Here is a 21,020-nt window from a genome sequence, read left to right as displayed (position 1 = left end):
AAAAAAAAAAAAAAAAAAAAGAATTTTCTATACAATAAAAAACCCCCAAGGCAATCAAGGGAAAGACAGTAAGATCTTTCAGTACATTCATTCAGAATGATTTGTAACATTGGAGTACTTTCGGTTTACCAAATATAAAGAAACTTCAAAGTTCTACTAGGCCTCAAAAATTAGCAATTTACAGAGCTAATAATCAGAGTTAACAGAAATCATTACTAATTCTCAAAACAAGAGATGGCAGGTTTTTCCCCATGTGAATTAGAAAATCTTGCTTTTACAAGGTTATCAAAACAACTGCCAATGAGTTAACTCAAGAAAAAAAGTAATCCAATAGCCCAAGAATCGTTTCAGGTATTAATTTTAAGGACTTCTAGTATGGGGGAAAGACCCCAAAATGCCTTATGACAGACTGGCTCTATGCTTTGCCTGTCCCTCATAATCACAATATTCTCCCCTCAGATTAATGCCTCATTCCCAGTATTTATGATCTTACAGATTTCAGATAATTAGTAGCTCATATACGTAAAAACAATTTTTTAAAAAGGCACTGATTTGAAATCAAAGTTTCTTCCAAAAACAAGTAAACAAAAGGAATCCATCAACTGAAAATTAGGCATTTATTAAGGTTGTACCAAACATCTGATAAATTCTTAATAATTAAGAATATAGTTTTATAGATAAAAATTGGTGCTTTAAATACATTTGATTTAAAAGTTAGTGGATATCCAAGAGTGTAATAAGTTCCATGAGAAACTATGGCTATAAAATTCTAAGTTTAGGTGGTGTTATCAGGTGTAAAAACAAGATATAAATGAAGAAAGAATTCTACTTATAAAAAAATGCCTGCTTGAGAGGAAATGTACTTTCCACACACAAAAAGGAGGCTATAAACAAAGTTTAAATTTACCTGATAGTCCTTGCAAAAATTAAAATTGTTTAATCCCTTACAATAAGTAATTCTTCAAAATCTTTTTCTGCAAATAGCTGTGTTGTTAGTCACCTTGGAGTAAAACTGCATATGCTAGAAAACGCCTCCGACTAGAAGAGTCTGCCTTTGCAGCGGCTTTCTGTGGCAGCTCGGCCTTGCTGTCACAGTGTGCTTTCCCTGTTCACGGTATTTTCAGACCTATCGGGTCTCTCTCCTGGCCGACAGCCGGAAGGTGTTGCATCTCTGCAGGGTTTTAGAGCAGGAGAGGGTTGTAATGACGGGAGGGGGAGAGTCCACTAGACAGCCGGAGAGCCTTCTTCCCTTCACTTAGTAACGTGTGTGAAGAGTAATGAGGCAGCCCAGACAGGGAAGGGGGTTAGGGATATAGAAGAGGCATAAACATGATCATGATTTCAAGAAACTTACAATTTTAGTTAGCATCAGTATATAATACCTAGTGTTATAAGTAGTTGTGTATCTATCTACACTACTAGATTATGAATTTTCTGACTTTGGAAATTATATCTTCAAATTCAATTTAAACATTTATTGATGGTTACTATGAGTCAGGGACTATGCAAAAGTACTGTGATTAAAATGAGAAGACATGGTACCTTCTACTTATGGCCCTCTGAGTCTGGCAGGGGGGTGCAGAAATGTTAAACAAGACAATTCCACACAATGTGGAGGTGCTGTAAAATATGTAAAAGAATACAAGAGGGGATGAATGTTTCTGCTGGAGATGGAGTGATGGTGCTAACACTGGGAAAGCCTCAAAATGTGGACAGTGAAGAGCCTGGGAGCTGGAGTCAACGGCATAAACATGAGGCTGGGGATCAGGAATGGACCTTGTAATGACGTGCAAGAGAATCGGAACTGGATGCTGCGGGCAGATGTGAGGTATGAGAGAGCTACAGAGGAATTAGAGCACATCTGTGTCTTTAAAAGTTCTCTGCCAAGACTGAGTCTGCTGGATCGGAAGGGAAAGGGAAGCTATGACAGTCCACAGGAGGGGGATCAATGCCTGACGCAGTCTGTCACCTGATGATGGAAAGAGGACACTTGCCCTGAAGGAGGGAGACAGGGGGGTTAATGCTGACATTTCTCTTTACTTTAAGTCTCACTTAAGCTATTCATGTTTGTAGTCCTTAAAGTTCCAATACATTGTAAGTGCTTGCTAAGTTCTATGAGGTTAGAGACACGAGTATTTTGCTCAGAATTTTATCACCAATGACTGGCACTTAGTGTAGACACTCTATTATCATCTGAATGAAAATGATGTCCATGAAAATGAATTAGGGAGAAGATTTTCTTCAATTGTTTCACATTCACTGCGTTTCAGGGTTAATATTCACAGTAAGATGAATGCAATAGGAGTCAGAGAAAAAATAAGAATGGCTGAGGATATTCTTAAGTCACAGGTGGTTGTGGCACAATGACTTGCTGGCACTCACCTCATTCTTTTCCTAAATATATTATTCAGAAAATGAATGATTATTCACTGAGAAATGTCATAAACTCTAGTGAAGAATGAACTTTCTGCATTTTATTGCCATGGGAAATGAATATTTTATTTTTTTAATAAGATAATACCTTGTTTTGGCTGAGCTATTAACTTACCTAGCTAGCAACTCTACTAACCAGAAAACAAATTATGAAGGTGTACAGAAAGCGTCTCAACTGTCAAAATACATGTCAGAAAAAGATGAGGCCCTTCACAGAAAGCCCCTTGGACCCGTGTAACTCCTACAGAGTTCTAATGAGTGGTTGGGGATAATTTCTCAGCACATATCAGGTTAGAGCCATTAAAACTTTTTTTTTTTTTGAGGGAAATTAGCCCTGAGCTACCATCTGCTGCGAATCCTTCTCTTTTTGCTGAGGAAGATTGGCCCTGAGCTAACATCCGTGCTCATTTTCCCTTATTTTATATGAGGGATGCCTGCCACAGCATGGCTTGACAAGCAGTGCACAGGTCCACACCCGGGATCAGAACTGGTGAACCCTGGGCCACTGAAGCACCACGCCACAGGGCTGGCCCCAAAAACTGACATTTTGAGAGTGGAGAAGGGTGTAACTAAATTTGACCTTTGTGCTTTCCCTGTAGTGTCTATTGTATGTGAAGGTACACATCTTTTTTTGATGGGTATCTCAGCTCACATGAACTCCTACAGGTATCCTTAATAAGTTATTAATGATTATACAACAACCTCCTTTTTTTTTTTTTTTTTCAGTATTCCAGTATACCATGCTTATTTTTCAAAACCCAAATACTGTTGTTGTGAATTAACATTATTTGGGCCAAGGGGAGCTTCACTCACCCTTCACGCTGCTGTCTGCAGGCCTTCCCTGGTCCTCCTCCTCGGCTCTCCTCCTCACCCCGTCCCTGGGACTCCTCCGTCACAGGCCCTCTCAGCTCCTCCCTCCATCTCCTGTCCCCGCCCAAACCCTCTGAAGAAAGAGGCTAAGCCTGGCGCCCTCTGAAGTGGGCAGATGCCTGGTGGAGACGAGGAGGTATTAGGACAGGGCCCTGAAAGCTGCACTCTGGGGAGCGAAGCACTGCAGGACACACATCACAGGTGGCAGCTCTGAGGGCACCTCTGGGCTTGAGGAGGGACGTGAAAGAAGCAGCAATACCAGTAGCTGCTTATGCTTTTTTGTATATAATTTTAAATTCGAAACATATTAAATAGCCTCACTAGTTTTTTGAAACTGTAAAGTAAATACCAGAACAACTTACTACAGTTAACGCATAGAACGTTTCTAAGTCGTATCCAACCACTTTAATTCAGACAGAGCTCTTTCTGTTCCTGCATAGAAGTCAGTTGGCTTCTTTAAATCTCAGCTATTGTTTATTATTTTCAAAGTTTTTTAAACTTTCATTTTATTTTCCCTATAATATTTAATACTGACAAAGGGAATGGGCAGCACAAAGGCAATACTCAATGCAATAAACCTGACAGCTCAACAAGCAGCATCTGACCAACGTCTTGGTGGTGGCGGGGAGCTATCAGAAGTTCTATGTTGCTGGAGCATAGTGGAGGGGAGAACAAAAAGGTGGGTATAGGTCAAATTATGAACTCAGGGCCAGACTTCCACAGCACTATGATAAAAGACCTAGACTTCATCCTATAGGTGCTGAAAGCCATTACAGGGTTTCCATAATGTTTTAGAAAGATGTCTATGGAGAATGGATTGGAGGGGAAAAGACCAGTCAGAAGACACATAAAATAAGTGCGACAAGATACGAAGAAGAAGTAGTATTAGTCAAGAACTCTTACTGCAAGTGACAGAAAACCATCCCAAACTAGCTTAAGCTGAAAAGAATTAATTTATAAATTCACAGAATATTATAAGGAAATGCGAATGCCTAGAATACAAAGCCTGAGAAAAGAAATCTATTACGAAGTGAAGTTAGATACCTTATGCTAGGTTCCTTCCAAAGTGAACTTTCTGGAACCTTACAACAAATCTTCCAACACTTGGTTTCAAACAGCAATTTGTTAGGATAATTGCATAGCCCATAGTCATTTATTTATTCAGAAACTATTTAATAAAGGTTTAACATGAGCCAAGCTCTGTGTTGCTAGCTGGCAGATATTTATACTGGTTGTAAAAGGAAAAAGCAAACACAAAAAACCTGACATCCTCTGCTTTCAGAGACCTTACAGTCTAGAGGAAGAAAGAAAATTTATTTAAAAGTCTGTGAAACCTCCTGTAACCTCTCTAAGCCTGTTTCTTCACATATAAAAATTTCTATTGAGGATTAAACAGTCATACTTTAAAAAAACACTAAGTCTCCAAGAATAAACTGAGAAGACTATTTGGTGTGGTCATCTCTCACTTGTTTATATCTTCTACAAAAGCTGAATACTTTAGCTGCGGTACGATGAAAGGTACATATTACTGATGATGTATGCTCTGGGACAATAGATATATTTTCTTGTCACAACACCTCAGTGAAATATGCAAATGAAAACCAAAATTTAAAATGAAAACTTTAAGTTAAACTGAATTTAAATTAAAAAAGAAAAAGAAAAAAATCACAATACTAGGTTTGGTAACTCATGTGATCCATTGGTCAAAATGACTCCCTAGGGTAACAAAAGGTCCTGCCCCAAACAGAATTCTGAAGAATTACCCAGAAATTTATCATACGTAAAAATGACAGCTGACAAAATAGACTTTAGAAGAAAGGAAATAGAAAAATTCGCAATCTTAATAGGAGTAGGTCATTTACTATAAGGGCTAAAAGCCATGACAGGATTGTATTAAAAGAATAATTAAATCTTGAGTAAGTACAAGGATAAGTAATGTCCAGTAAGTATACTACTTCTTAAAGGGGTGTTATTAAGCAATATGTTTTAGAAATGTTTCAACACAAAAGAACAAAAACTACAACCACTTTTATGCCCTAAAATTAATTTATTCCAAGAGCAATCATATTTATATTTCTAGCTTCAAACAATCTACTCAGAAGCTGTACAGAGAATAGACTGGAGGAGGGCAAGCATGGACATGGAAAGAACAGGTTGCTATTGCATTAGTCCCGGCAAAAGAGAACAGTGGTGTGGACTACGGGGGCAGAGAGTAGAAACTGAGGGAAGGGGGCAAATTTGAGAGCTATCAAGTAGGAAGAAGAGACGGGATTTGGTGTCTCATTGGATAGAGGAGCAAGAGGGAGAGGATCAAGGGGACTTCCATGTATCTGGCTTGGGCAATTGGGCAGATGACGCTTCTATTCAAATGAATCAGGGACAAGTGGGGAAAGAATAGGTTTGGGGCAAAGATGAGTATAGTCTTGAACATAGTGAGTTTAGTACTTACAAAACAAGAAGAAATCTTCATTGGCAGTTCAATATAAATATCTGAAGCTAAGAAGAGACATCTTTGATACACATACAGATTTGGAATTACCACATCATTTAGTTAGGAAATAAAACAGAAAAAAATGTAATGTCATGGATGGACGTCAGGAGATTTAAGACGGTAGGCATGCCAAAGATGCTGACTCTTACTAAGGAGATCAAAACAAAAATCTGTTGGATTAAGCACAAAAATTTGTTATAGCCCACTGGTGACCTGAGTAAAGTTGTTTTAGCTGAGGTAGGAGGACAAGACACACTGCAGTGAATTAAGAGTGAACGAGAGGTTAGGAAACAGAATGGTATATATAGCTCTGAGCAATCTGGCCACAACAGGGAGGATGGAGGGCAGTATCTAGAGGGCTTGTGAGAAAGTTGGTGGAAGGAACCTGGACAGGTCGCCAAAAGGTTGGCAGAGATATGAGCGTGTTTTTAAAAGCTGATGAGAAGGATACAACAGAAAGTAACATGTTAAAGATGCCGGAAAGAAAACAGATAGTTCCTAGTCTAAGACAAGGAAGAAGGGAATGAGATCCAGAGCATAAATGGAGGGCCTGTCTTATGGAGGAGGACAACACATCATCAATTGTACCTTGGGGAAGGAGAGCAGGCAGGTGAGGTTTAGAGCATGCTCCCATGTGAAGCTCCTAGTTTCTTTCTGAAGTTGGAGTGGAGTGAGGATAAACTTGTTGGTTTAATGGAGGAGACAATGATTTGATTACAGAAACTAGGAATTAACCAAGAGTGTTAGAGGCCCAGCGAAACCGGTAATCATAAAATGTAGAATGGTACCATTCCTCCCTGTTGTATACACTTACAACAGAAAATTTCAGGGATCACATAAGATATTACGATATATTCATTATGTGGTGAGACACTGTTGTATAATTTCAGAAAACAGTTTAACAACAACCTGCATAAAACAAATTACATATGACTCTTGTGTTACATCAAAGTTAACCGAGACTAGCCATTTTTCCCCCATTTGGAAGGGTACACACATTCTACTTTTAATCATCAAGCTGTGGTTTGCATGCTATCATATCTAAAGCTTTAAAATCAGTCAACCCTCTCACATACAACCACAACTATAAAATACTTTGATATAAGAAGATTTTTTTGTAAATACACAAAAATGTAGCTGTATTTCTGTGTACAAATGTGCAATCTGCGTTAATCTGAGTAGGTCATCCTAATTTGTTTAGAGTCTTATGCTAACTGTGAAGAAAGGTTTTGCTAAATACATTAGGTCATTGTTGTTTGCTTGTTTAATAAGCTAAATGAATAGTTGAGCAAAGAAGTTACTATACTTGAATGTAAGCTAGAGTCTCAATTGTTCATTGAAGGTTCGCTTTACAGGCTTGCTTAGAAACGCTCGATTGGCAGCTGGAGTTACTAGATATACCTACAATATTAATATTACCTTTAAAGTTTTCTTTAAATTTTATTGACTTAGCATGATTTTCCTGAATTATCAAGCATTTACTGTAGGTTTATACCCAAAGCGATCCCAAATGATCATTAACAAATGCTTTTACAATTGAGCTACAGAAATCTTGGCACAAATACACACAATTATTTAACACTTGATTTAAACATAAAAAAAAAATTCAGGTTTCCATGAATAAGAAAACTCAAGCATTTATGATTTTTATCCGAGTATATAATCCTGGGCATTAAACGTAAGAGCGATCCCTATAAAATTCAAAGATTGGAGAAAAGGGCGTCAATACTTCTAAACAGAAAAGAGCATTTCTTATAAAAATTCACTAAATTCTAATTTTTATTACTAAATTCGAAATTAGAGGAGATTTCTGAAAGGGCCCAACATATAAGCCTACCTATGGCAAACTAAAAGGACAAAAGGTAAGACGGGCCCAATCCCCTTCTGACAGTCAGTCTTCGAAATACTCCCCTCTCTATTTTACCCTTTGACAGCTCTCCTACATTCAGACAAAATGAATGCACATCAGGAGTAAACCAATAACTGACATCATTACTTATGTTTACGTGGACTTCTCAATTTCAAAGCTCAAAAGGAAATTCAGCAATATCTTTTCTAATACAAAATTTTCTTAACCAAAGACATTTAAGTAATACCCACAAAAATATTCTCCAGGGCTTTTTTCCAATATAATTACCAATGAGTTAAAATTTAAAGTCATCAATATAGATAGGATCTACTTCCTACTAGACTCTTAAGTCTTTTCCTACCCAGTAACAGTATGAAATATATTTCTTGTGCTCGAATCCTGAACTACCAATGCTTAGGAATTCAAAATAATATTAAGTAAAAAAGATGCTCCTCTACGGTAAAGCCATGGAATCTCAAATCTCCTTATTAAGGCTATGTTAGGGTACCCAAAGCATCAAATATACAATGTCCACTGCCCATTAACACTGCAGAAGTATCTAACACTTGTATGATTCTACTGCATAAAATTTACAAACACCAAATGACAGGCTAAAGTACTGTTATAGTGATTCACAGAATGTTATAAAAGATCTTTTTGATCACTGTGAAGCAACAATAAATCTTCATGAAAAGCACAGCATAATTATACTTCGGGAAGAATACGGTCTGTAATGTAATACTACAGCTTAGCCTCCCTTGTGCAGTAAAGGCCTGTAATGACTAAGACAGGTAGGCCCCGGTTTATTAGACTTTAATTCATTTTATACCATACTTATTTTTTCCCCCTTTGCTATATACAGATTAGACTGCTTTTCGGTTTATCAATATATTAAATTTTTAAAAATTACTATTCAAGACAAGTTGGAATGATTCAGCAACTAAACCTTAAATCCAACAGCAAGAAATGCAGCTGATTATTTTTTCTAAAGCAACCAAAATCTCACTTACGACCATCTATCTACCTGCATGGCCAGAGAAAATGAGGAATTCATTTCTATCAAGGAATTCAATAAAGTATGTGCTATGAAACTGGCAATCTGAAAAATAATTTAAAATAATAATCATATAAACCAGTGCCTAAATTTTATAATTTTGCTTTTATTTTTCAGTAGATGAAAAGCATCCTGGTTCACTTAATTTTAACAGGTTCATAACTTAACTAATACATTTTAAGAAGACACTATCCTTACAAAGGTCCTTACCTTTTTAAATTTCTTTACTTATTACCTGCAAACAATAGGTAACAGAGCTTGCCTTTGCTCTTCATTCCTTTTTTACGAATGTTTACTCACAGCTTGAATAAAACATTATGATTTTTATGCAATTAATAGCTGTAATAAGAACATTTACTATTTACTATTACATAGCTATCTTCTCTAACCTTACTATAAAGCTCTTTTTACCCTCTTTGTTTAAAATTTCAGGGGTGTTTTGGGGGGGTGGGGAGTAAGGAAAATGCATTCTGAGAGGGACACCAATTAAAAGTATTAAAAAAATGTCAATTTGTCAATATATTTGTCAATATAAGATCCTAACTGTTAATTTAAAAAAAAAAGCAAAACCAGACTGCAACAGTTCACACCCTAAAAATGTGGCCTATTTACCCTGAAAACATATAATCTATAAATAAATACAGATAAAATACAAATATCACATTTAATATTTAGACTTTAAGTCCTGAATTTTGCCAAACTGTCTCATTATCATTTTCATTTCAAAATCTATCTTATGTTTCAGAAAAACAGGCTTTATCCTCTGACACTCTAAAAATAGACTCCTACTGTCTCTTGTACAAGAAACAATTACGCTTGGTTACGAGTTCTACCATATTAGCCACATCATCAATATCTAAAATTCTTATTTAACCCGATTTTTGGCAATCAAAATGGTAACTAAATATTAAAAAAATCTTACCTATATGCTGCATTTTCTTTCAAATGCAAAATGGTTAGATTCCCCTTCTACTTAATCAGTACAGTGTCTGAACATTTTTCAGTCTGACTTGCAAATATTTGCTTTCCCTCTCAGGGCATAGCATCCGCAGGGTTATACAGCACTACTTACATTCTCTTCCACATAAAAATCAGACATTACATGAAAGGAAAAGAAAGACAGCCCATTTCAAAGCATCTGGCAAACCTCCATTGGCAACCTGCCAAGCCTCTGCTAAACCTTCCTGTCTTTCCGAGCATGCTCACTTAAAACCAACAGCACGTTACTATGGCAACTCTGTAGGCAGCCTGTAAGTATGAACCGCCATTCTGATTTCAGAGTGCAAAAACCAAATACTGCAGAGGAAGTAAAAGGAAAGAAATACTGTATGCCCTTCATCATATACAAGTATACTTGCTGTATTTCATAAATTCATATTTGTATATGTAAAACAGAAACAAACATTCCACATTTTCCAAGCAAATACTTTTTATGCTCAAATAGATCTGCTTTTTCAATAAACTCATTCTCTTTGTCTGCCGCTAAGCCCCTTTACCTCATAAGAACCAAAAATATACTGGACAATTTATCCACTTGACAAAACATTGCTGAATAAATAGACAACAATATTCATGTAAGCAATTACGTGGTACTCCATGAATGATTTCCTACAATTATATATATTCTAAATGACATAGTAATATTACATTAAAACCATTAGCACTTATAAAGTACAATCTAAATCTTTTATATGATTTATCAAACTGCCAAATGAAATATTCTTTCAGTTTGGATAGGATTTTTTTATCCCTGTTATCCTTGAGACACTGTGAAGTGTCTGAAAGAGGTGAGGTTTTGAAGTTAAGACACACCAGACCTGGGTTCAAATCCTTGTTCACATTTGAGCTGTGCCACCTTGGGAAAGTTACTTAACCTCTCTGACGCTCATTTTCCTCACCTTTAAAGTAAGATAATACCAGTTACTCCATATGATAACAATTTCAATGAGTTAACACATGTAACACACCTAAAAGTTACATTTCTTTCCTCCTTGGCTGTTTGCAAAAGAATTAAAAAAAACAACATGAGCTTGCACTTGTTGATTATTTAGCCTGAAAAGTTCTTTGTAACCTCTTACTTGCTAAAAATCAATTCTGATTTACATGACGCTAGAAGCCAAAAAAACTTCCCCTCCCCAAGACGAAGCTGAGCTAGAAAAAGACAGAAACAAATAATATAAAGAATCTAAACACAGGGAAAATATATGAGAGTATTATTATTTTGGGTGGGGGGGAGATTAGCCCTGAGCTAACATTTGCTGACAATCCTCCTTTTTTTTTTTTTAATTTTTCGGAGGAAAACTGGCCTGAGCTAACACCCATGCCCATCTTCCTCTATTTTATGTGGGATGCCTGCCACAGCATGGCTTGATAAGCGGTGCATAGGTCCTCACCTGGGATCCAAACCTGTGAACCCTGGGCTGCCGAAGCGGAACATGTGCACTTAACTGTTGCACCACCGGGCCAACCCCTATGAAGGTATTATTTTTACTTTAGAGTATTAAAATGTTTTTATACATTTCAAACATGAAATTTCACCTACCGCCTCTTCTTCTTCCTTTTTGGCCTCTTTCTCCTTCTCTTCATCATTTTCTTCAGCTGGGCCATCTTCATCTTCACTACTGGATGACTCAAGGATTTCATTTATATCCATTTTCCAATTATCAGGAACAACTCTAGTTTTTAAGAAGATGCTTGCTTTCTGTAGCCCTAAGAGGAAAAATGTACTTCAGCAGTAGTTATGAAATCAGCAGCATGAAACAATAGGTAGACATGGCATTCAGAGTCAGAAGATTCAGATTCAAATTCACTGTCACTTAGAAAATGATACAGTAAACTTGATCATATCTCATAAGTTATGTTATATTAATGTTTATTATCACTCTAGGGAATACTGTTAGAATCTTAATGGTAAATCATGAAAAGTTAAACATCTACAAATTACAAATCAAATATTTTATCTAGACATTAAAAAACAGCCATCAAATAAGAGTAGATATCAAGTCTAAAGAGTTAAAATGGCACCAGAGAACAGTCAGTTTTGCTTTAGCCACTATTTGCCATTTAGAGCCACATCATGAAATAATGGCTTGATTCATCCTTATTTTACCTGGTTTAGCAGAAATCTCAGATTCAGGTATATTGAGAATATCTACTTCCTTGATATCCTTTCTTGCTATAGAATAACTAATTATAGAGAAGAATAAAGAGAGAAAGCATTATTAAATAAAAATTATCACTTGAATAGTCCATGTTAATATACAGACAAATATAAACGTCAAAATCAAAATTATTTTGCCTATAAAATGTTTTTATTTATTTATTTATTTTTTCAAATATTGGCACCTGAGCTAACAACTGTTGCCAATCTCCTTCTTTTTTTTTTTGTGCTTTTTCTCCCCAAATAGTTGTGTATTTTTAGTTGTGGGTCCTTTTAGTTGTGGCATGTGGGACGCTGCCTCAACATGGCCTGATGAGTGGTGCCCAGGATCCGAACTGGTGAAACCCTGGGCCGCCGAAGCGGAGTGCACGAACTTAACCACTCAGGTCGGCCCCTATACACTGTTTTTAAAAGACCATGTATATACTAATCCTCAATAAAGGGCAATACAGGCAAGGCTAGCTCTTCATTAGAAAGTTTCACATATGCAAAGTATACTAACTTGAGAGCCTCGTGTCACAGGACGGGGTCATTTACGTCAGCAGGATGTTTGCCTTAGAGAAGACAACAATGTCTATTTTGATCTTTAATATTTCTTAAATTTACTATCCAGTTTACTTTAAAAAATTTAATAGAAGGTAATGTTAAAATATTTTTATTATTCTAAGATATTTTACGGTATTAAATTTTTCACAAAGGGGCTAGCCCAGTGGCACAGTGGTTAAGTTTGCATGTCCCGCTTGGCGGCCCAGGGTTCGCTGGTTCGAATCCCGGGTGCGGACATGGCACTGCTTGTCAAGCCATGCCTTGGTGGGCATCCCACGTATAAAGTAGAGGAAGATGGGCATGGATGTTAGCTCAGGGCCAGTCTTCCTCAGCAAAAAGAGGAGGATTGGTGGCAGATGTTAGCTCAAGCTAATCTTCCTCAAAAAAAAAAAAAAAAAAAATTTTTCACAGAGGATTACCACTCAATAAATACATATATATATTTTTTAATTTTACATCTTTTTTTGGAAACAAAGCAAAGTTGAGGTTAAGGAAAGTTTCTAAAAATCTGACTTTTAATCAGAAAAAAAGTCAAAACTGTTTTTTAATATTATTCTATGTTGTTTAGTTTTTATTTAAAAATTTCAGTAAGAAATAACCTACATTACAAAAAATCAAAGCATATTAGGTAACAACGTCTCAGTTCCTGAAATAATTAGCCTTTTAAAATAAAGTCTTGGAGTGGGGAGGAGTTTATCACTTTGATTCCATTTGTTTTCTCCCAATGTAACACTATTAAGTGATGCATTACTCACAATTTAGAATCAATAAATGATCGAACTAAACACTGGTCTTTTTTCACTGTGATGTCATCATTACAGCTGGGAGATATTACCTGAAATATAAAATAAGAACAGATTGATTCCTATTTTCCTTGCTCAAAAAAAGAATATATTTTTTAAAAGAACAATGTGGATCCCCTAACTTCTCAAATGGATTATATTTTATAAGAAATGGCTTCACTGTCAAAAGCTTCCATTATTAATGAATCTCTTACCAATGAAGATCACCTTATAACTTTTATTTAGCATATTGGTTTTCTAGATATTTATCTTTTTATTAGATTATAAAATGGACAATTAATGAAACATAAATTACAATGTGGCTACTTTAAAAATAGCAGGATTTATTCTAAGTTAAATAATAATTCATTGATTATCCAAAAACTAAAATATAAGATCTGTGATGCAAATTTGGCACATTATAAATTTTAAAAAATACACTTGAATCAAGATCTATTTTGAAATCTGGCTATTTGTTTAAAATAAACACCTAAGTTCCCTTTCTTACCATGGCATGTACAATCTTTAGTAATTAAACAAGTTACAGAAAATCTGAGTAAAGACCTTTTGAATTTCTTAACTTTTAAAAATAACAAATGTCTTAATATTAATAAATAACTAATCTCTGTATATTTATGGAATTTAATATTTAAAAAAATTAAAGTCTACTAATAAATTGCTGAAACGCACTTGCTCATTATCACCCCTAACACTAGCCCCTCCGCTACAATCGAGGACCATCCACAGAACTTTCTGCACTGATGGATATGTTCCATATCTGCACTGACCAATACAGCAGCAATGAACCACGGGGGGTCATGCACTTGAGAGGTTGCTAGTGCAAATGAGAGACTGAATTTTTAATTCTATTTAATTTTAATTAAGTTACATTTAAACTTAAATAGCCAGATAGGGCTCACGGCTATCAGATTCAACAGCAGGCATCCAAATAATTTAAAGTTCTTGGCAGTCATATCAGCTGTCTTAACATCAGATACAAGTAAATATTTGTTTGTTAGGTGCTGGTAATTATTAGACTAATACTGTAGTTGTGTCTGCCCTCATGGAGCTAACAGTGTAATGGAGGGGTAAACACAAAAAGGTACCCTAAAAGAACACAACGGAGGATAAGCACAGTGATCTCACTAGGCATAGGATGATAGGAAAACACCAAGAGGAGGAAGAGGGAGCCAAACCCGGGAAAGGAAAAGGTGTGGCAGCAAAGGCTTAAGGCAAGTCTTAAAGGATGAGTAGGCGCAGCCCAAGGCTTAATTATCTCACCTGTGAACCACTCAATGGCCTCTTGACTGATTGCTGCCACCGCCAGTCCTTCCAACAATCCATCCAACATACCACTGCCTCATTAACATTCCTAAACATGTGGCTCAAATAATGCTACTCTTCTGCCAAATTCTATGCAGAATTAGGTCTAGATTCCTTAGATGTATTTTTAAAGACCCCTTGGCCCTAGATCCAAATTATCTTCCCACTTTTATTTTCTATTATTCCTCTACTCATGTCTAATATTTAGCCAAAATGGATTCCCAGAGCAGACAGCTCCAGGGACAAAGCCCCTGCTTTTCTGCTGTTACTTCTCGTTTCCTCTAATGAAGTTCTCCAGTGAAGTTCTGCTTACTAACTTTATTGACATCCTTCAAGGCTCAGCCAAAAGCAGCGGATTCATGCAGGCTTTCTGGATTTCCTTCAAACAAAGGTAATCTCTCAGGGCAAGTCCAAATATTGAACATACGCTAATTTATATTACAGTTACTTGAAGGAGTCTCTGCATTAGATTATAAAATCATCAAATATAAGATTGCTGTCTTACTCATATTTTCTACATCACCTGGAAAATGATAAATCTGCTGAGCAAATAAAGGAATTTATTCTTTTTTAAATCTCTTGGCACATTATATCCTGAATATTCTGAATCCAAACCCATTTATTTGTCTGCCTTTACAACTGAATGGTTCAAAGGATTTTCAGACTTTTCCTATGTAAAATAAATTACTATATAGGAATTGAGTGATGTATTTACATGCAGATAGAAATCTAAAAAAAATGGCCTTGGTTCTTTAAGGGATTCTAATCTAATTTGGGACACATTTTATGCCAAAACTGTTATTAGTTTTGATTAGATATAAGTGATATCAAAACTCAGAGGAGAAGGGGCATTCTTACGTTAAAGCGGTCAGGGGAGGCTCTGCAGAAAAGGCAGGACTTGGAGAGGAGTAGAGGAGTAGGGAGAGAAGAAAGTGGAGACAGGTATTACCAAGTATTATTGATTCCTCTCACGAAATAATTCTCTTGCCCATCCCTTCTTCTCATTCCTTCCCCGAGTACGCAAAGATTAGTTTTCTCTACCAATCCGTCTAAGACTTGCCATTTCCAAGCCTAGGTGCACCCTTTCTTTCCCCAATACTCCCTGTCCTACTCTAGTGACTGCACCAACAGTTATTCAAATTCTTTCATAATTTTTAACTATTATGTAATCTCTCAGATGTGTACAGTAGCTTCTTGAGGGCAATGTGTTACAATTCTCATACTTCTCCCTCTTCTAACAAACTCAGAAGAAAGCTGAACTCACTGCAGGCCCTCAGTAAACACTAGCTGAGTTAAGGCAAGGGTAAAGGCTTGGAGGAGGAGCGTCTTACGTAAGGAGCAGTTAGGAGAGAACCTGAGTGAAGCAGAGAGCTTATACCGAAAACAGGAAAGAAACTAAGAGCGAGGGATGGCCTCAGATATCCAACTAAAGAATGCAGAATTGACTCATTAGGCAGAATCAGTCAAGGGTTTCTTTGAGAATGGGACTATCATGATTAAATCAATACTTCAAAATGATTTCTCTATAAAAGTTACTTCTAGAAAATTGGTTTGAATTCAGTAAAGAAAGAACACAGGGATTAACTTACGGGAACTTGGAGGTAGTTCCTGTAGATCAGGTGTAAAATGGTAATGGAAATAGAGTAAAAAGAGATCACAGAACACATTTTGAAGGAAGAACTGAAAGATCTTAGTAAATGATCGATTACAGAGAATTAAAGACAGGAAGTAACAAAAGGAGACAGTGGAGTATGTGGGACCAGAAGGATTGCTCAATTTTGCAATAAAGTCCAAATTAAATTTGTACTATAAAATTATGTTCAAAATCTTTTAAATGCTTTTTAAAAATCCATGTTAAATAAATATTTTAAATGGTTGACTGTGCAAAGAAATCTTACTTACCAAAGCAGGATAGCATTCAGTCTTCTCAGGTGTAGATAACACACTTACAACTTTTCCTAATAATTCATCATTGAGACGTCGCTTATCTTCATCTTCCTCTTCACTACTTTCTTCTTCCTTCTCATCTTCGTTACTAAAAGTTAGAATAACTTTATCATGATCTTAACATAAACCATTTTTGGGACAGTCAGAGTGCTGTGAATTTAACATGTACAATTCAATTTCTAATCTGGATTACCCCAGAGCAGTAGCCTCTTCATTCTGACGGGAATTGAGGAGATGGTTACTTCCCTAGCCCCACAGAAGGAGTCGGGAGCTGTCCATGGTAACTCTCAGTCCACTTCACTAGATCAATGAGGACTTGGACTTAGGCTCTCATGCCAACCACTGGCTGGGACAGAAAACCCTAATTATTCACCATGAAGTACTTACTGTGCCAAACACATTTTTTAAAAGACTGCCCTTCGACTTTTTATGTATGCCAGATAATATAACTCTAATTTTCTAACAGGGTTTGAAAAGATCTCATTAAAGTACATCTGAGGGTTTATTTAGGTAACCTATCTGGATGACTAAACAATCAAACTAATCCATAGTGAGGAACAGTCTACAAAACAACTGCCCTGTACTCCTCACAGATGTCAATGTCATGAAAAGACAAAAAAAGGCTGAGAAACTTTTCCAGATTAAAGGAGACTTAAGAACCATATAGTATTATGCTAAGTGAAATAAGTCAGAGGGAGAAAGTCAAATACCATATGATCTCATGTATAAGTAGAAGAGAAAAACAACAAACAAACAAACACAGAGCAACAGAGATTGGAGTGGTGGTTATCAGAGGGGCAGGGGGGAAGGAAGAGGGTGAAAGGGGTGCTTAGGCACAAATGTGTGGTGATGGATTGTAATTAGTCTTTGGGTGGTGAACATGATGTAATCTATACAGAATTCGAAATATATTACAACGTACACCTGAAAGTTATATAATGTTATAATCCAATGTTACTACAACAATAAAAAAAAAAGAACCATATAAACTAAATGCAATGCATGATCTTGGATTACATCCTGGAATCAGGGGACGCTATAAAGGATATTGTTGGGACAATTGGCAAAATTTGAAAGATGGACTATCTATTATTAGATAATAGCATTTTATCCATGTTAAATTTTCTGAATTTGATAATCATACTTTGGTTATATAAGAGAATGTCCTTGTTCTTAGGTAAAGTATTTAGGGGTAAAAGGTGACGATGCTTGCAACTTCCTCGCAAATAGTTCAGCCAACTAAAATTATTATTAAAAAATTAAATATAATATGTATATATAAAGAAAGGGAATGATAGAGGCCGGCCCGGTGGCACAGTGGTTGAGTTCGCATGTTCCGAGTCTTGGTGGCCCAGGGTTCACCAGTTCGGATCCCAAGTGCAGACACGGCACTGCTTGGCAAGCCATGCTGTGGTAGGCGTCCCACACATAAAGTAGAGGAAGATGGGCACGGACGTTAGCTCAGGGTCAGTCTTCCTCAGCAAAAAGAGGAGGATTGGCAGTAGATGCTAGCTCAGAGGTGATCTTCCTCAAAAAAAAAAAGGGAATGATAAAACAAATGTGCCCCAAAATGTTAACAATTAGTGCATCTAGATGATAAGTATATGAAAATTTATTGTATTACTCCTAAAATTTTTAGGTTTGAAATGTTTTTGAAATAAAAAGGTTAAGAAACACATATCTTGGGGCCGGCCCCATGGCCGAGGGGTGAAGTTCGCGCACTCTGCTTTGGCGGCCCAAGGTTTCGCCAGTTTGGATCCTGGGCATGGACATGCCACCGCTCATCAGGCTATGCTGAGGCGGCGTCCCACATCCCACAACTAGAAGGACCCACAACTAAAATACGCAACTATGTACTGGGGGGATTTGGGGAGTAAAAGCAGAAAAAAAAGAAATACATAACCTCACTTAAAATAGGAAAATCATCATATCAATTTAGGAATTTGGCAAAGTAAATCAAAACAAAAACAACCTTTTTGAAAAAAGAGTTGTGATAATTCTTGGACAAAGTAATGGGAATAATTAAGAACAAAATCTGCTCATAAGTATACAAGATGCTACAGACAGGTTACCCAAACAAATTTAGCCATCCTAGAAAAATCATTCATATAATGTTGTAATAACGGTAATGTTATTGTATATGAAAACACTCACACGGGAAGAGAGGATCTCCTTCCTCTATTCGTCTTCTTTGCAATTACTGGAGTTCCAAAATGCTCTGGATTCGTTAATGGAAGCTGGTCAAGTGTCTGGACAAGAAACAGATGAATTAAATTGCATTCTTCCTGTACATTGGTAGCTCTGTTCAATCGAAAAAGTCCATCCATGTCACCCTACCTCACTCTCCGCAAAATGTCTCTCTCCTTTTAGGCAAAGTGAGGTGCGTCTCAACGTTCTTTCATCACCATCATCAAACACTGCAAGGAGCAAAAGATATCAGAGAGTTTAGCACACTAAACAAAAATGTAACGAAGCAGAATGCTATTATTGCTTAATATTTGTAAGAACCATTATTTGTCAGTTATTTTTAAAAAATCTTTTGAAATGTACATACCACACTTTTCATTCTGCAGATATCAAACACACACAGGTTAAATGGCTGCCCCCAACTGCTTAAGTGTCCCACTCAGATTTTCAGTACCTATCACTACAGAACCACCTCCTTAACCCATCAGCAACCTGGTCACAGCACAAATATTAGATAACCTTTAATCCTAGAAGAATGAGCAAAAACCTGGTTTTAAAAACAAAGGATATGGATTTTTTCACAACAGTTATCAATGGAGTACCTCTAACTTCCAGAAATTGTTTGATTCCTGGTAATGCTGTTAAATTATCCAGCCTACTGTTTCTACTTGTTTGCATGATAACCTACTGGCTGCCAAATTCTAAACTCATAGGATTCAATTTTTTTCTTTTGCTAGAAGAGGATGTAAGTAATTTAGAAATCTAGGTTGAAACAAGGAAACATCAGAAAGATGAAATAAATTCTAAAATGTCATAATTGCACAGAAGCTGTCACAAAAGTTTTAATTTTTACTACATTAAAAAAATCACATTACTTGGAAACTATGCTTAAATACTTCAAAGAAATAGGGGTAAGAAACTTAATTTATAACTAATGTTCTCCATATAACTAGTCATACTATTTTGATAATTTTGTGTTTAATTTTTCAGAAATGTATTCTAACTTTACCATCTGATATTACAAAATTTATTAAAAAGAAAATGATGGGGGCCGGTCTGGTGGCGCAGAGGTTAAGTGTGCACGTTCCACTTCGGCAGCCTGGGGTTCACTGGGTTGAATCCCGGGTGTGGACACGGCACCGCTTGGCAAGCCATGCTGTGGTAGGCATCCCACATATAAAGTAGAGGAAGATGGGCAAAGATGTGAGCTCAGGGCCAGTCTTCCTCAGCAAAAAAGGAGGACTGGGAGCAGATGTTAGCTCTGGGCTAATCTACCTCAAAAAAAAAAAAAAAAAAAAAGCTTTCAGAAGACACCTGATCGCCCAACATTATGAAGAAATAAAATAAAATGGACTCTACCTCAGTTACTTAAAATGTATATTCATTCAACAAATGTTTGTACATCTTATGAAAACAACACACAGGAAAACATACACACACAAAAATGATTTTTTTTTCCTTAAAGAATGGCACTTGAGCTAACAACTGTTGCCAATCTTCTTCTTCTTCTTTTTTTTTTTGGCTTTTTCTCCTTTTTTCTCCCCAAGCCCCCCAGGACATAGTTGTATATTTTAGTTGTGGGTCCACCTAGTCGTGGCATGTGGAATGCCACCTCAGCATGGCCTGACTGGCGGTGCCATGTCTGCACCCAGGATCCGAACCAGCGAAACCCTGGGCCACCAAAGCAGAGCAAGTGAACTTAACCACTTGGCCATGGGGCCAGCTCCTATTATTTTAAGATTTAATCCTAATTTTCACAATCCTACATGCTTTTGCATTCTAACAGGTTAGCACTAATAAAGAAAAATTCTACATTACCTTGATTTAATAATATCTTAGAATCTTGTACCTTATTACTTATATAATTACAATCCTGTATTTTCTTTAAAGGGTTGTTTTATTAGCAAACACTTTGCCTCCAAATCATAAACTTATTTTTTTCATGCTAGAAACCTAATTATGTAAGAGCACTCAACTTCTTCAATATTTATCTATCTCAGTCACTTCCTTCTCTCAGACTAAAGACATCTAGTTTAGATTCTTGTACATGCAGGATACAATGTAGAGAAAATTAAAAGCTCCTGAAGCACATATTCAAAGAAGCATAATGATTCCACAAAAGCAGCTGTGTTATGTACACTGTCAATGATGCAGAAATCAACCACCACCTGAGGACACAATGACAGGATAAAACACAACATCCTCCAACAATTACATCACTATTTATACCTGAGTAACAATGCTCTAAACATTTGTATTAAAATTACGATTCAAATAGTGTCATCGAGTCTAATAAATAAATCGCTGTTCTTTTAAAAATTGAGAATCATGAAATTGTCATACCAAACTTAATTGTTCATGTTAGTATTAATGTTCAC

At 36.4% G+C, this 21,020-nt stretch overlaps 1 protein-coding gene across 5 annotated transcripts in view; it reads right to left on the bottom strand.

Annotated features, from left to right (window-relative positions):
• ARID4A (AT-rich interaction domain 4A) overlaps positions 1-21,020 on the bottom strand; it is a 69,159-nt gene that overhangs the window by 33,311 nt on the left and 14,828 nt on the right. For all 5 annotated transcript variants that reach the window (XM_046647458.1, XM_046647460.1, XM_046647459.1 and 2 more), the window contains exons 6-11: positions 18,793-18,872; positions 18,610-18,704; positions 16,411-16,543; positions 13,159-13,238; positions 11,807-11,883; positions 11,240-11,406 (exon numbers count right to left, since the gene is read on the bottom strand). In XM_046647458.1, coding sequence (XP_046503414.1) covers positions 11,240-11,406; positions 11,807-11,883; positions 13,159-13,238; positions 16,411-16,543; positions 18,610-18,704; positions 18,793-18,872 — 632 coding nt within the window. The remainder of the gene's footprint in view (positions 1-11,239; positions 11,407-11,806; positions 11,884-13,158; positions 13,239-16,410; positions 16,544-18,609; positions 18,705-18,792; positions 18,873-21,020) is intronic.

This window comes from Equus quagga, chromosome 20 (genome assembly GCF_021613505.1).
Source record: "Equus quagga isolate Etosha38 chromosome 20, UCLA_HA_Equagga_1.0, whole genome shotgun sequence".
NCBI lineage: Eukaryota > Metazoa > Chordata > Mammalia > Perissodactyla > Equidae > Equus > Equus quagga.
The sequence above is the reverse complement of the archived record's forward strand: the minus strand, read 5'-3'. Positions and strand labels throughout refer to the sequence as shown.